This window comes from Nasonia vitripennis, chromosome 3, assembly GCF_009193385.2.
Source record: "Nasonia vitripennis strain AsymCx chromosome 3, Nvit_psr_1.1, whole genome shotgun sequence".
Classification (NCBI taxonomy): domain Eukaryota; kingdom Metazoa; phylum Arthropoda; class Insecta; order Hymenoptera; family Pteromalidae; genus Nasonia; species Nasonia vitripennis.
The window spans coordinates 12,564,930-12,577,654 of record NC_045759.1 but is presented as its reverse complement, the minus strand read 5'-3'; the positions used below and the strand labels follow the sequence as shown (position 1 = coordinate 12,577,654).

At 39.1% G+C, this 12,725-nt stretch overlaps 1 protein-coding gene across 1 annotated transcript; it reads right to left on the bottom strand.

The window, feature by feature from the left end:
* Positions 1-9,602: 9,602 nt before the first annotated feature.
* On the bottom strand, positions 9,603-12,008 carry LOC116416765. The gene is made up of 4 exons (XM_031926330.2): positions 11,420-12,008; positions 10,296-10,421; positions 9,909-10,171; positions 9,603-9,823 (listed from the first exon to the last, which is right to left on the bottom strand). Exons 2-4 carry the CDS (start codon positions 10,396-10,398, stop codon positions 9,806-9,808), a joined length of 384 nt encoding a protein of 127 aa, XP_031782190.1. The 5' UTR covers positions 10,399-10,421; positions 11,420-12,008; the 3' UTR covers positions 9,603-9,805.
* Positions 12,009-12,725: the final 717 nt, after the last annotated feature.

The following is a 12,725-nucleotide window of genomic DNA, read 5'->3' as shown; positions in this document are numbered from 1 at the left end:
GCCAGCGGACGCCGCGTCGTTCGCGGCTCGCCACTTTCCCGGAATCGATGCAGTCCCCTGTTTTTTCTCACTCGCGAGTCGGAGACGTGAAAAGTGGACGGCGAAGCTCCCTCTCTCTCTCTCTCTCGAAACTCCGATCCGAGGTGAATACATTTATTTAGGACTCGTCTCCAGAGACAATTTAATAAAAAGAGAAAAAGCGAGCTCTTTGTTCGTTTGGTGCGCGCGAGAGATTATCCGTCACCCGTGGGAACTGCGCCGCGCGGTAATAATATAAACGCGTATGTGCGCTCGTTTTCTCGCGCGCTCGCGCGACGCTCATTTCGATGGAAGGATGTTTAACATGCCGCGCCTAAACCGCCGTCGTCGCCGCACTGCCGCTGCCGCGCCTCAAAAAGCCCACTTTTTCTCTCTCATTCTCTCTCTCTCTCTCCCTCTCCTGTGCCTATGCGCGAGTCATACGTACACCTACTTCGCGTTCTTCTTTCCTTCGGATAAAGGAAATCAATATAGCCGGCCGCTGTATGTCTCGCGGTGTTTCACTGCAGTCCTGCTTCACGAATTATACTATGTGCCTCCGCAGCCAAACTGCAGCGGTAAACGTTAAACATAATTCCATTTGAAAAGCTGTTGCCACCCCGTTGCATATTTTTATTTTATGCATTCAGACTCCGTTGGTTTTTTTTCACGTTAACTTTCGAAATGGAAATGAATCTTTCTTCCTCTCTTCTTAGTCTAGGCGCTCGGCACTTTTCGTCGGACTTGAATGGCCAGTAGATCACCAAGGTTTTGTCGTATGTATTTTTGCCTCCTGAACACGAATTTCGAGGGTGCAATGCCCAAAAGTGGTCAGGTAATTTTTTATTAACGCAAAAAATTCAACCCAAAAACAGTTTTGTAAAAGAGTAATAAAATCAATTATTTATGCAAAAGCAAAGCCTTTTTCAGAAAATCTTATGAGAACATTTTTGATTTAGAATCATGTAAAGAATCTAAAAAAATATTTTCCGAGTTGAAATAACTTAATTTTGTTGAATATTAACAATTAATTTGTTAATAACAAACCATCGATTCCACCCTCGAAATTCGTGTTCAAAAAATGCAAAAATACATAGACAAAACCTTGGTGATCTACTGGCCATTCCGAGTTTCTGTAAAAACATGAAGGAAGTGTGATTTGATGCATTTTTAGTCGAAAAATCGTATTTTTGGAAAATGACCCGTTCGTCCATTCGTTCGTATACATCCATATGTATCTCAGCTTTTACTTAGTGGATTTCAATTCACCAAGTCTCTTTTTCTTGGTTTCTGTTTGTACTATATCATGATGGGAAAACAGTTCGTTTTTACATTTTGTAGCAGCGTTTTTATAGCGATTTTTTAGTCTCGAGATTTAAGTTTTTTCTAACAAAGTCATTGAAAAAGTTGACAGACAAGAGAATAAAATAAGCTATTTTTTTACCGCGGAGAATTTGTAGTATCGTTCCTTAATCGTTTTAACTCAAAAACTAAATGTCGAACCTTTCCAAAAATTAACATGCGTAATTGTTAGGTTATTAAAATTCTACACCACTTCAAAGATAACTAGAATTAGAAGGCAGCTGTATAACTGAAAACTGCATCGCTTTGATCTCTCAGTTTAATAATTATAGCTACGCGAAAGAAGGAGAGAGAGATAGAGAATTATAATTGAACAGAAAAAAACACTTTATAAAATTATATATCAAGTAAAAACATAAGTTTGATATCAAAGCAATACAGTCATACATAATGTTGAAGGAAGCTACGTGCCAAAGAACTGGCAGCGATTTTTATCTGTTGCTGCAGTAAACGGAGCTGTCAATCCCGAGGACGAAACCAAGAAGAGTAGGTAATTTTATTTTCTAATATGCGTTGTAGCCAACTTGTTTGTAATAATCATGGAATGATAAAAAAATGCAAAAATGTTTTTGCTAAAATAAAAAATACGGCCATAAAACAAAAAGAAGTTTGCATAATTCAATATAACTTTTTTTTCCGAATTCGGAATCCAAAAATAAAACTGCATGTCAAATTTCATTGACATAAAGATAGTGTAGTTCCAGAAACATGACGGTATACGTACACACACACACACACGCGCGCGCGCACTATTTATGCGAGCATCTTTTGTCATAACGCCTCTCCGAGATAATCGAAACATGTAATTCACACATCCTTATACACTGATTCAAAGATTATCTCCTCAGTTATTGAGGCATTGAGTAGCAGACCAGAGCGTACGGCCCACCGCTCCACGGGCTGTGCCGCGTCCGACGTGGTAGCCAGGGCCCGGGGCATCTCGTCCATTGTAGTCTGTATATGTGCAAATCCACGGGCAAAAAGCAGTGTGTGGTAACAAAGACTGGAGGATTCTCGACAGTACGTAACTTGGGTGTTGGAAGTTGCAAATTTCAAATTGAGGACACGCCTACCAGACCAACTTTTTTGGGTCTTTGAGTCACCTGGAGTAAAACAATGTCCGCATGTACCGCCGATAGCTTCCCAAACTTTTTTACGGGACAGTTAAATTCTCTTATGGAGATTTAACATTAGGAAAAATGAGAAAAAACCAGTCACGATTAAACTTCACCCACTCAGTGTCTTTAAGCGTAATTCAAAAATCTGTTCTACTAGGATCGGGGTATCTGAAAACAGCTTTAATTTGACGACTGGTAAGTTAAAAATGGTCGCCTGGGTCAAAAGTTGTCTAGGCTTGAAAATACGGAGAGTAAGATCTGCTATCTAATCAAATTAAAGCTCTTTTCTTCTAATTTTGTTTTAAAAATTTGGATTAACATTTTATTTTTACAAGCAGCTACGTATATGCCTATCAATCATGGCCGTTTTTTGACCATTTTCATCGTCATATATATGGGGAATTCTACGGGAAAAGTACCATTTTCTGGTTAAAGAAACCGAAAAAACCAAATGTTGGGCACCCATCCGCAACTTTTTTCTTATTTTACATGTTTAGAACAATGCAAAACTACGTTCTAACACCGAAAAAAACTCAAATTCGTCTGAAAATGGCCATTGTTCAAGGGCACGCACCTAATGCATAAGAGCACAAACGGAAAATGTATTCCGGTAGAATGAAAGAACGGGAAAAAAGCTTCAATTTGAAAAAAATTACGTTAAAAATGCTTGATTCGGTCAAAAGTTATGCACAATTCAAAATGCGGACAAATCACGAAAATTGCAGGTTTTTCAGTCAAGAAATTTGTATCATTTTTCATGATTTTTCCGCATTTATAATTGTGCGTAACACTTGGCCGAATCAAGTATCAATAACGTATTTTTTTTCAAATTGAAGCTTTTTTCCCGTTCACTTATAAGGTGCTCTCGGTAGGTTAGCACGTTTTCTCGTTAATCTAACCTACATAGGCTCAAAAAGGACGCAAAAAAAACGCAAAACCAGGTAGCTCTGTACCACCCACACTTGCTGCTAAGAGTCAAACTATCGGCCCGGACTGAAGGCTGTAAACCTCGCGTTTCTTGGGGTTCACTTATCGAGCGTTCTCGGTACCTTTGCACGTTTTCTCGTTAATCTAACCTACCTAGACTTAAAGAGGTCGGTAAAACACGCAAAACCAGATAGGTCTGTACCACCAGCAGTTTCTGCTAAGAGAGAAACTATCGGCCCGGAGCGAAGGCTGTAAACCACGTGTTTCTTGGGTTTCACTTATCGGGCTTTCTCATTACGTTTGCACGTTTTTTCGTTAATCTAACCTACCTAGGCTTAAAGAGGTCGTTAAAACACGCAAAACGAGGTGGGTCAGTACCACAGGCAGTTTCTGCTAAGAGACAAACTATAGGCCCGGACCGAAGGATCTAATTCACGTGTTTCTTGGGGTTCACTTATCGGGCTTTCTCATTACGTTTGTACGTTTTTTCGTTAATCTAACCTACCTAGGCTTAATGAGGTCGGTAAAACACGCAAAACTAGGTGGGTCTGTACCACAGGCATTTTCGGCTAAGAGACAAACTATCGGCCCGGACCGAAGGCTGTAAATCGCGTGTTTCTTGGGTTTCACTTATCGGGCTTTCTTATTACGTTTGCACGTTTTTTCGTTAATCTAACCTACCTAGGCTTAATGAGGTCGGTAAAACACGCAAAACTAGGTGGGTCTGTACCACAGGCATTTTCTGCTAAGAGACAAACTAACGGCCCGGACCGAAGGCTGTAAACCACGTGTTTCTTGGGTTTCACTTATCGTGCGTTCTCATTATGTTTGCACGTTTTTTCGTTAATCTAAACTACCTAGGCTTAAAGTGGTCGTTAAAACACGCATAAATAGGTGGATCTGTACCACAGGCAGTTTCTGCTAAGAGACAAACTATCGGCCCGAACCGAAGGCTCTAGATCAAGTGTTTCTTGGGTTTCAATTATCGGGGTTTCTCATTACGTTCGCACGTTTTTTCGTTAATCTAACCTACCTAGGCTTAAAGAGGTCGGTAAAACACGCAAAACTAGGTAGGTCTGTACCACAGGCATTTTCTGCTAAGAGACAAACTATCGGCCCGGACCGAAGGCTGTAAATCGCGTGTTTCTTGGGTTTCACTTATCGGGCTTTCTGTTAGATTAATCCTAGTTGGATGGTTGGTGAGGAGAACTCGTAATTAAACAAGGCTCTAATATTCTGTTATAACTCTCTTTATTTTCTTCTTATATATATAACTCGGGCGAAGGAGCTGTTGCTTCGAGAGCGGTCGGCAGGAGAGTGAGTACTTTGCAGAGCACGCGTGAATACCTAGCGCTGCCCGCATGGTGGCGCTAGATTAGCCCTGTAGTCTACTATAGACGGCAAGCGGCGCGAAGACTCGCCAACGCTCCCTCCCTTCGGGGCGCTTGTCCTCCTGTACGTCTGCGTTTTTTATTCTCTGAACTTTACTCTGAATTAGTTTCTCCTTGGTTTCCTGTATCTGAAATATGTACAAAAATTCTTATTCGTCTGATATATATATATATATATATATATATATATATATATATATATATATATATATATATGTATAAATAAAACTCTGAAAATTATAATTAAGTGTGAATTTCTATGTTCAATATTTTATCTCTGAGGTATTTATGAGTATCATTAGGCAGAGGTTTAGTCATAATGTCTGCCACATTGTCGGTAGTAGATATCCATTTAACTCTGATTTGCCCCTTTAGGACACACTGTTTTATGTAGTCTCTGTGTGTTTCTGCCATGTGACTTTTACTACCTGTCTTTTCTCTGATTTGTAGTTTTCTCTGAATTGTTTCCAGATCATCATCAAAGTTTTTCAACTTGTGATTTCCTTCCATCTGAGTGCAGTCCCCTGCAGATTTGTTATCGCACCACAGGGTAACAGGATACATAGTTTTCCCTGTTATATCTCTGATAGCTTTATCCAACGATACAATTTCTTGGCAAGCATTGCTCATTGCCAAGTACTCAGCTTGGCAGGTAGAGAGTGATACGTAAACTTGTTTATAGCTTCTCCACATAATTGAGTCGCCATACAATTTTATTACATATCCTCCAGTTGAAGATGAATCTTCACAATCTCTAAAGCTAGCGTCTGTCATTGCTTCCATATACTCATTTTCTGCTCTGAAAATCAAACCTATTTCTGAGGTTCCTCTGAGGTATCTGAAAATCCTTTTTACTTCCTTCCAGTCACTTTCAGTGGGTGACAGCTGTTTTCTTGATAGAAAGTTTACTGCAAATGCAATATCAGGTCTGGTGGCATCTGCCAGATATAGTAAGCTTCCTATAGCTTCCCTATACGGTGCATGAGTTGCTATCTGAGCTTCTTCTGAATTTATGAGTTCTCTTTTTCGAACCTGTCTTGTAACCATAGGTGTTTTCTGTGGCTTACTATCTTTCATATTGAAACGTTCAAGACATTTCTCTATGTACTCTGATTGTGACAGTTTTAATATTTTCTGATCTCTGTCTCTGGTTATTTTCATGCCTAAAAATAATTTAGGTTCTCCTAAGTCTTTCATCTGAAAGGTAGAACATAATTTTTCTTTTATCTGTTTTAGTTTCGTCTGATTGTTGCCTGCTAGAATGATGTCGTCTACATATAGCAGTAATACTACCATCTGATTTTGTAATCTCCACGTGAACAGACATGGTTCATTTATGTCCTTTTCTAGTCCAAGTTCCAAAGCAACTTCTGAGAAGCGTTTGTTCCATCGCTTGGGACTTATTCTGAGGCCATACAAGGATTTTTGGAGTTTACATACTTTATTTTTCTTAATGGATGGGTCTATTTGTATACCATCTGGTATTTCCATGAATATGTCGTCTTCAAGCGTTCCATTCAGAAATGCTGTCTTGACGTCCATCTGATAAGCAGTTAAATTTAACTTATTAATGATTGCAAAAGTCGCTCTAACGATTGGCAATCTTGAGACTGGTGCGTAAGTTTCTCTGAGTTCATATTCTTTTCTATCCTTGAATCCTCTGATAACTAATCTTCCTTTGTAAGTCGTCTGACCGTCTTCTGAGATTTTCCTTTTGAATACCCATTTGGAATCAATGATGTGTGCCTTTTTGCCATCTTTGTCTAGAGAGGGTCTGTCTACTATTGTCCACACATTGTTGTCTTCCATAGACTTTAACTCTTGTTTTATTGCTTCTGACCATTTATGTTTGTCGTCTGATTCAATAGCTTCTTTATAACTGACAGGATCTCTGTTCGTTCGTGCTATAAAAATATATCCAAGTTCATCTTCTTCTGAGTGTGTATCTCTGGTTTCTCCAGTTGGAGTAGATACTTGTGGCAGATCGTGATTGGTATTTTCTACTTCGACTACTGCTTCTCTGAGATGTGTCCAAGTTCGTCTGTTTGTCTTGGCTTTTCTTTCTAGACAAGGTCGCTTTTCTGGTTCAGGTTTCTTAGCCTTTGAATCTTCTGAATTTTTGTCATCTGCTTTTCTCTTCTGATTTTTCTCTTTCTCTGATTTTGAATCTTTTGGTATATCTGGTTGTGTTTTGACAACATCTGTTGATATTTCTAGTGTCTCTGATTTTTCTCTTAGGTCAGTTTTATACACATCCCTATACACCAGTTTTTCATTAAATCTCACGTGTCTGGATGTAATGAATCTCTGAGATTCAGAGTGCCACAAAACATAACCAGTTTGAGAATATCCAACCATGATTGTACGGATTGCTCTGTCTGAAAACTTGTTCGTCGCATTCGGTATTTTGGCATAGGCCAAACATCCGAAACGTCTGATTTTGTCTAGATGCATGTTTCCATTTGGAACCATTTTCTTGATTGGTATCTCTGAATCGATTCCTTTGTGTGGAGTTCTATTATAGATATGGACCGCCACTTCCAAAGCTAGTATCCACATGCTCTTGGGTAGACCAGAGTCTATCATGAGCGCTCTGATTTTCCACTGTATGGTTTTGTTAAACCTTTCAGCGGTTCCATTATGTTGTGGAGTGTAAGGAGGTGCGAACTCTCCTTCAATTTTCTCCTTTTCCATAACTTCTGAAAATTTACCTCCAGTAAATTCAGTGCCATTGTCCGTTCGGATGAAACACACTTTTTCTTCTTTGCCCAGTAAATTTCTTGTAGTTACCAAGAATTTTTCTAAGCAATCTCCAGCTTCACTTTTGTGTTTAGTAGAGTATGCTTTGGCAAATCTGGTGTAATCATCTATAAATCCTATTATGAATTTATTTTCCCCAGGATACGAGACTGGTTTAATTGGTCCCATTGTGTCTGTGTGTATCCTTTCTAATGGCCTTGTTGCTCTGACTCTGACTTCTGAGAACGACAGGTTTTCCATTTTTGCTAGGACGCAAACTTCGCAGTCTGTAATGGACTTGTCGAATTTTACCTTTCTGAGTTTATCTTCTGACTTTTGTAGCAATAGTAAATATTGCAGAGAAGCGTGACCTAATTTGATATGCCAGAGCATTCCTTCGTTCAGCTTCTTTTCTTGTCTATCTGATTTGTTGTTCACATTGTTTTGTAGATATTTCAGCATTTCGTCTGACGAGTCGTCTATGTTTAGGATTTTCCTGTTCAGAATTTGTTCATCTAAGTTTGTATCACAAACTTCTCTCTGACTAGATGAATTTGATTCTTGTACAGTTCGTTCTTGCTGCTTCTCCCTCCCAATCTCAGTCGGATTCCTCTGAGTTTCCTCTGATGCGTTAGTTTCATCTGATTCGTTTTGATCCTCAAGATCCTTGATATCTGACTGAGATTGCTGCAAGAACTCGTCTACCGAGACTATGTTAGCCGTGCATGAATACTTATCGTAGACTTCTTGTTGCTCATCTGATTGTTCATGTTTTGCTACGTTTAAAGAAATTATCCAGTTTGGCTTTTCATACGTCCCAGCTAAATACTCTTCGTCTGAATTTTTATCGTAGATTTTAAGTATTTTATTATCCAAATAAATACTCAAACCTACGTCTGCAAAACGTCTGAGAGAGATCAGATTATCTGAAATATTTTTGGCAGAAATTACATTTGTCAAAATTATTTTGTTATTTTCATTTGATTCTGATTTTAAAATTAAATCTCCTTTGCCGTCTATAGAGATGTTTGCAAATTTATTTTTATTTGCACTTCTGATATATTCGCCTGAACTTTTTCTGAAGTTACTTAAAATTATGCTCTTATTTACTATATGCTCTGTTGCGCCAGAATCCGCAATAAGTACTAGTTTTGTAGGTGTTTTATTAATTATATGTGTGTTGTTACCTGTTAGCATCGCTTTGACCTTGTATCCCTTCTTCTGATTTCGGCCTGGTGTTTGTACATCGACCTTGTGTTTGAAAGATCCCCTTCTTACATTATTTCCACTACCTCTGACATTATTATTAACCACCCCTTCCTCTGTTACCTCTACCTCTGAAGTTATTACTGTTGTGTTTGTGTTGTGTGTTTGTGTTGTTATATGTATAAGATTTTACATACCCATCTTTGTGATTGTCCTTATTTGGACAATTATCCCCTTTGTGTGGAGCTACAGCCTGGCAATAAAAGCAGTACCATAGATTGTACTCTTTAAGAGGACAAAAGGCTGCTCTGTGTCCCACCTTATTGCAGCGATAACACTTGTCTGTGATTATCGCCTGTTTAGCTGCAATTTTTTGCCTGTCGTCTGAAGGCTGACCGTCTGATTTGCGTCTGTCTGATTCCAGCTGTAGTATCAAAGTTTTTATGTCATTAAGGCTCATCTCTGATTTGGTTGCTTGAAGTCTGATAATATTAGCCGATCTGATTTCTTTAAATTTTATACTAACAGCTTGAATGAAGGCCGATCTTATCTCTTCCTCCGTCAGAGGTGTTTTGGTAATACAATTTTCAAAATCTCTGATAATAGAGTCAAAATGATCGCAAAATTCGTTTACTGATTCTCTATTGTTCATTTTGAGACTATATAATTTTTCTCTGACTGAAGAATCGGTAACATTGGCCTCTGCTCGTCTGAACTCTTTGATTTTAATCACTATTTCTAATGGGTCTTTTATTTGTAAAATCTTATTATGGTAATAATCATCTACGCGACTTATTAGAATGTCTCTGACTTGGTCTTTTCTGTTTTGTCTTTCTATTACTGTCTTTGAAACGTCTGATTGTTGAGAATCGTCAAGTATGTCTGCAAGATTATTAGCTTTTAATTCAGCATTTATATTGTCTAACCAAATGTTAAGTGGTACTTTTTTTGTTAATTTATAATTTCTCTTTATGTTTATTTTTGAATTAGTTGCGTTTAGGGCAATAGATCGTCTGAGTTCATTACAAGCTCTGCTGAGGTCGCCTAATGCGCTTGTTCCGTCTGATAAGTTTGTTGAATTGATATTTTTACTAAACTCTGTCTCACTTATGTCTCTGAGTGTGGAACTGGCAGGGTGGATAATTACCTCTGAAGTTAATTTTCCTATTTGTTCTGTGAGTTTCTGTATGACGGTGTTTAGGTTGTCAATATTTTCCTTCATATCGAGTATGGCTACTGTTTGATCTCTGATTATTTCAGCATGATTGTCGAGTATATCGGAGTGTCTCTCGAGAGCATTCTCCAGATTATCCATTCTCCACTCCATTTGTGAGTCAGTAGGTTGAGACTTTCCCTCCATATCTCTTTTTGGGGGTGTACCCGGGGGTGTATACCCTTCTATATCTGAATCTGTATTATAAACAATTTCTCTGATTAGCATTCAATTTTTATTTATTATTTGAACTCTGAATTTTAGGCCTAACTTCTGATTCTGAATTAATTGTTTATATTCTGATTTAAAAACACTTTGTACCTTGGTGGATATTCAAATGATCGTCCACTTGATTTTCGTTGCCTTCGTTGGCCACCTCTTTCTCATTTGATGGTAATGGGTCTGAAAAACTCCAATCAGACATAACGCTTCTGATGTTCTTTTCCTCTGAAATAAAGTTAGAATGCTCACTCTGACAGCTTTCTTTGATTTCTGCCAAGTTGACCGCACTGCAAGTCAAACCAAGCTTGAAAATCAAGCACTAGCACCGTGCCTCCCGGACGCCACACACGTGCTCCCTCCCAGTCTAAGTAAACGAACGCAATTCACTTAATAATTTGCGAGGGGGCGATCGCACACGCGTATGTCGTCCAAGAAATCACGAAAGAAAGTGTAATTATCTTTTAATAATTTTAAATTTTATAGAAATTCAAATTCACTGCACCGCCGTTTCATTGAAATTTCTATCAAGGCGTGTTTTTAAAATTTATTCGAGTGCACCTGAACACTAATAAGCCAACAAAAAAATTGAAGCTTTTTGATTTACTCGAATAACTCTGACATTCTGAATAGGAGTGAGAACGATATAACTGGAATTATTTTTCTCTGATTTTATTTATTACATATATACACCGATAGCCAATCTAATCCGTTACGTCTGATTCTGATTAGACCATATATTTTGAAACTCAAAAAGGAGAAAAAAATTTACGAGAAAAATCCGTGCGTGTAAAATTTGTTTTGATTCCGAGAGAGAGAGAGAGAGAGAGAGAGAGAGAGAGAGAGAGAGAGAGAGAGAGAGAGAGAGAGAGAGAGAAAGAGAGCACAACAAACCGTGCGCTCGACTCTGACAGCGTCGCTAGTCGCGGCTCACCTCCCCCCGATTCCCGGAATCGGCTCGTGCAGGCTTTTGCCGGCGACTTCTCGTGCGTTTCGTTGTCGCGCGCTTTTGTCTTGTGTTAAGACTTTTGATTTTCTATAACCTTCTGATCTATTCTGTAATTATTAAGACACCGCACTGTCTTTTCCTACTATTCTTTACGCAACTCTCATTTTTCTTGTCGATGCGGTAACACAACACACTCCCGAAACCGATCAAAAATTAAACTTTCTTTTGCTATATCTGATTACTACTCTGACTACACCTTACAAAAGCTTGTACTTACGTTTTCTTCTGAAATTTGTCCTCTAGACCTCTGATACGTCTGATTTATTTTCCTCTGAACAAAGATAAAAATAAAAACTTCTGAGTCGTCTTCTTCTCGGTTCTTCCTCTATTCCAGCGAGCTGGCCCACAACCTGTTAGATTAATCCTAGTTGGATGGTTGGTGAGGAGAACTCGTAATTAAACAAGGCTCTAATATTCTGTTATAACTCTCTTTATTTTCTTCTTAGAGAGTGAGTACTTTGCAGAGCACGCGTGAATACCTAGCGCTGCCCGCATGGTGGCGCTAGATTAGCCCTGTAGTCTACTATAGACGGCAAGCGGCGCGAAGACTCGCCAACACTTTCTCATTATGTTTGCACGTTTTTTCGTTAATCTAAACTACCTAGGCTTAAAGAGGTCGTTAAAACACGCATAACTAGGTGGGTCTGTACCACAGGCAGTTTCTGCTAAGAGACAAACTATCGGCCCGGACCGAAGGATCTAATTCACGTGTTTCTTGGGGTTCACTTATCGTGCGTTCTCATTACGTTTGCACGTTTTTTTGTTAATCTAACCTACCTAGGCTTAAAAAGTACGTAAGAACATGCAAAATCAGGTAGGTCTGTACCCCCAGCAGTTTCTGCTAAGAGAGAAACTATCGGCCCGGACCGAAGGCTGTAAACCACGTGTTTCTTGGGTTTTACTTATCGGGCTTTCTCATTACGTTTGCACGTTTTTTCGTTAATCTAACCTACCTAGGCTTAAAGAGGTCGTTAAAACACGCAAAACTAGGTGGGTCTGTACCACAGGCAGTTTCTGCTAAGAGACAAACTATCGGCCCGGACTGAAGGCTGTAAACCTCGCGTTTCTTGGGGTTCACTTATCGGGCGTTCTCGGTACCTTTGCACGTTTTCTCGTTAATCTAACCTACCTAGACTTAAAGAGGTCGGTAAAACACGCAAAACCTGATAGGTCTGTACCACAGGCAGTTTCTGCTAAGAGAGAAACTATCGGCCCGAACCGAAGGCTCTAGATCAAGTGTTTCTTGGGTTTCAATTATCGGGGTTTCTCATTACGTTCGCACGTTTTTTTGTTAATCTAACCTACCTAGGCTTAAAAAGTACGTAAGAACATGCAAAACCAGGTAGGTCTGTACCACCAGCAGTTTCTGCTAAGAGAGAAACTATCGGCCCGAACCGAAGGCTCTAGATCAAGTGTTTCTTGGGGTTCACTTATCGTGCTTTCTCATTACGTTTGCACGTTTTTTCGTTAATCTAACCTACGTAGGCTTAAAGAGGTCGGTAAAGCACGCAAAACCAGATAGG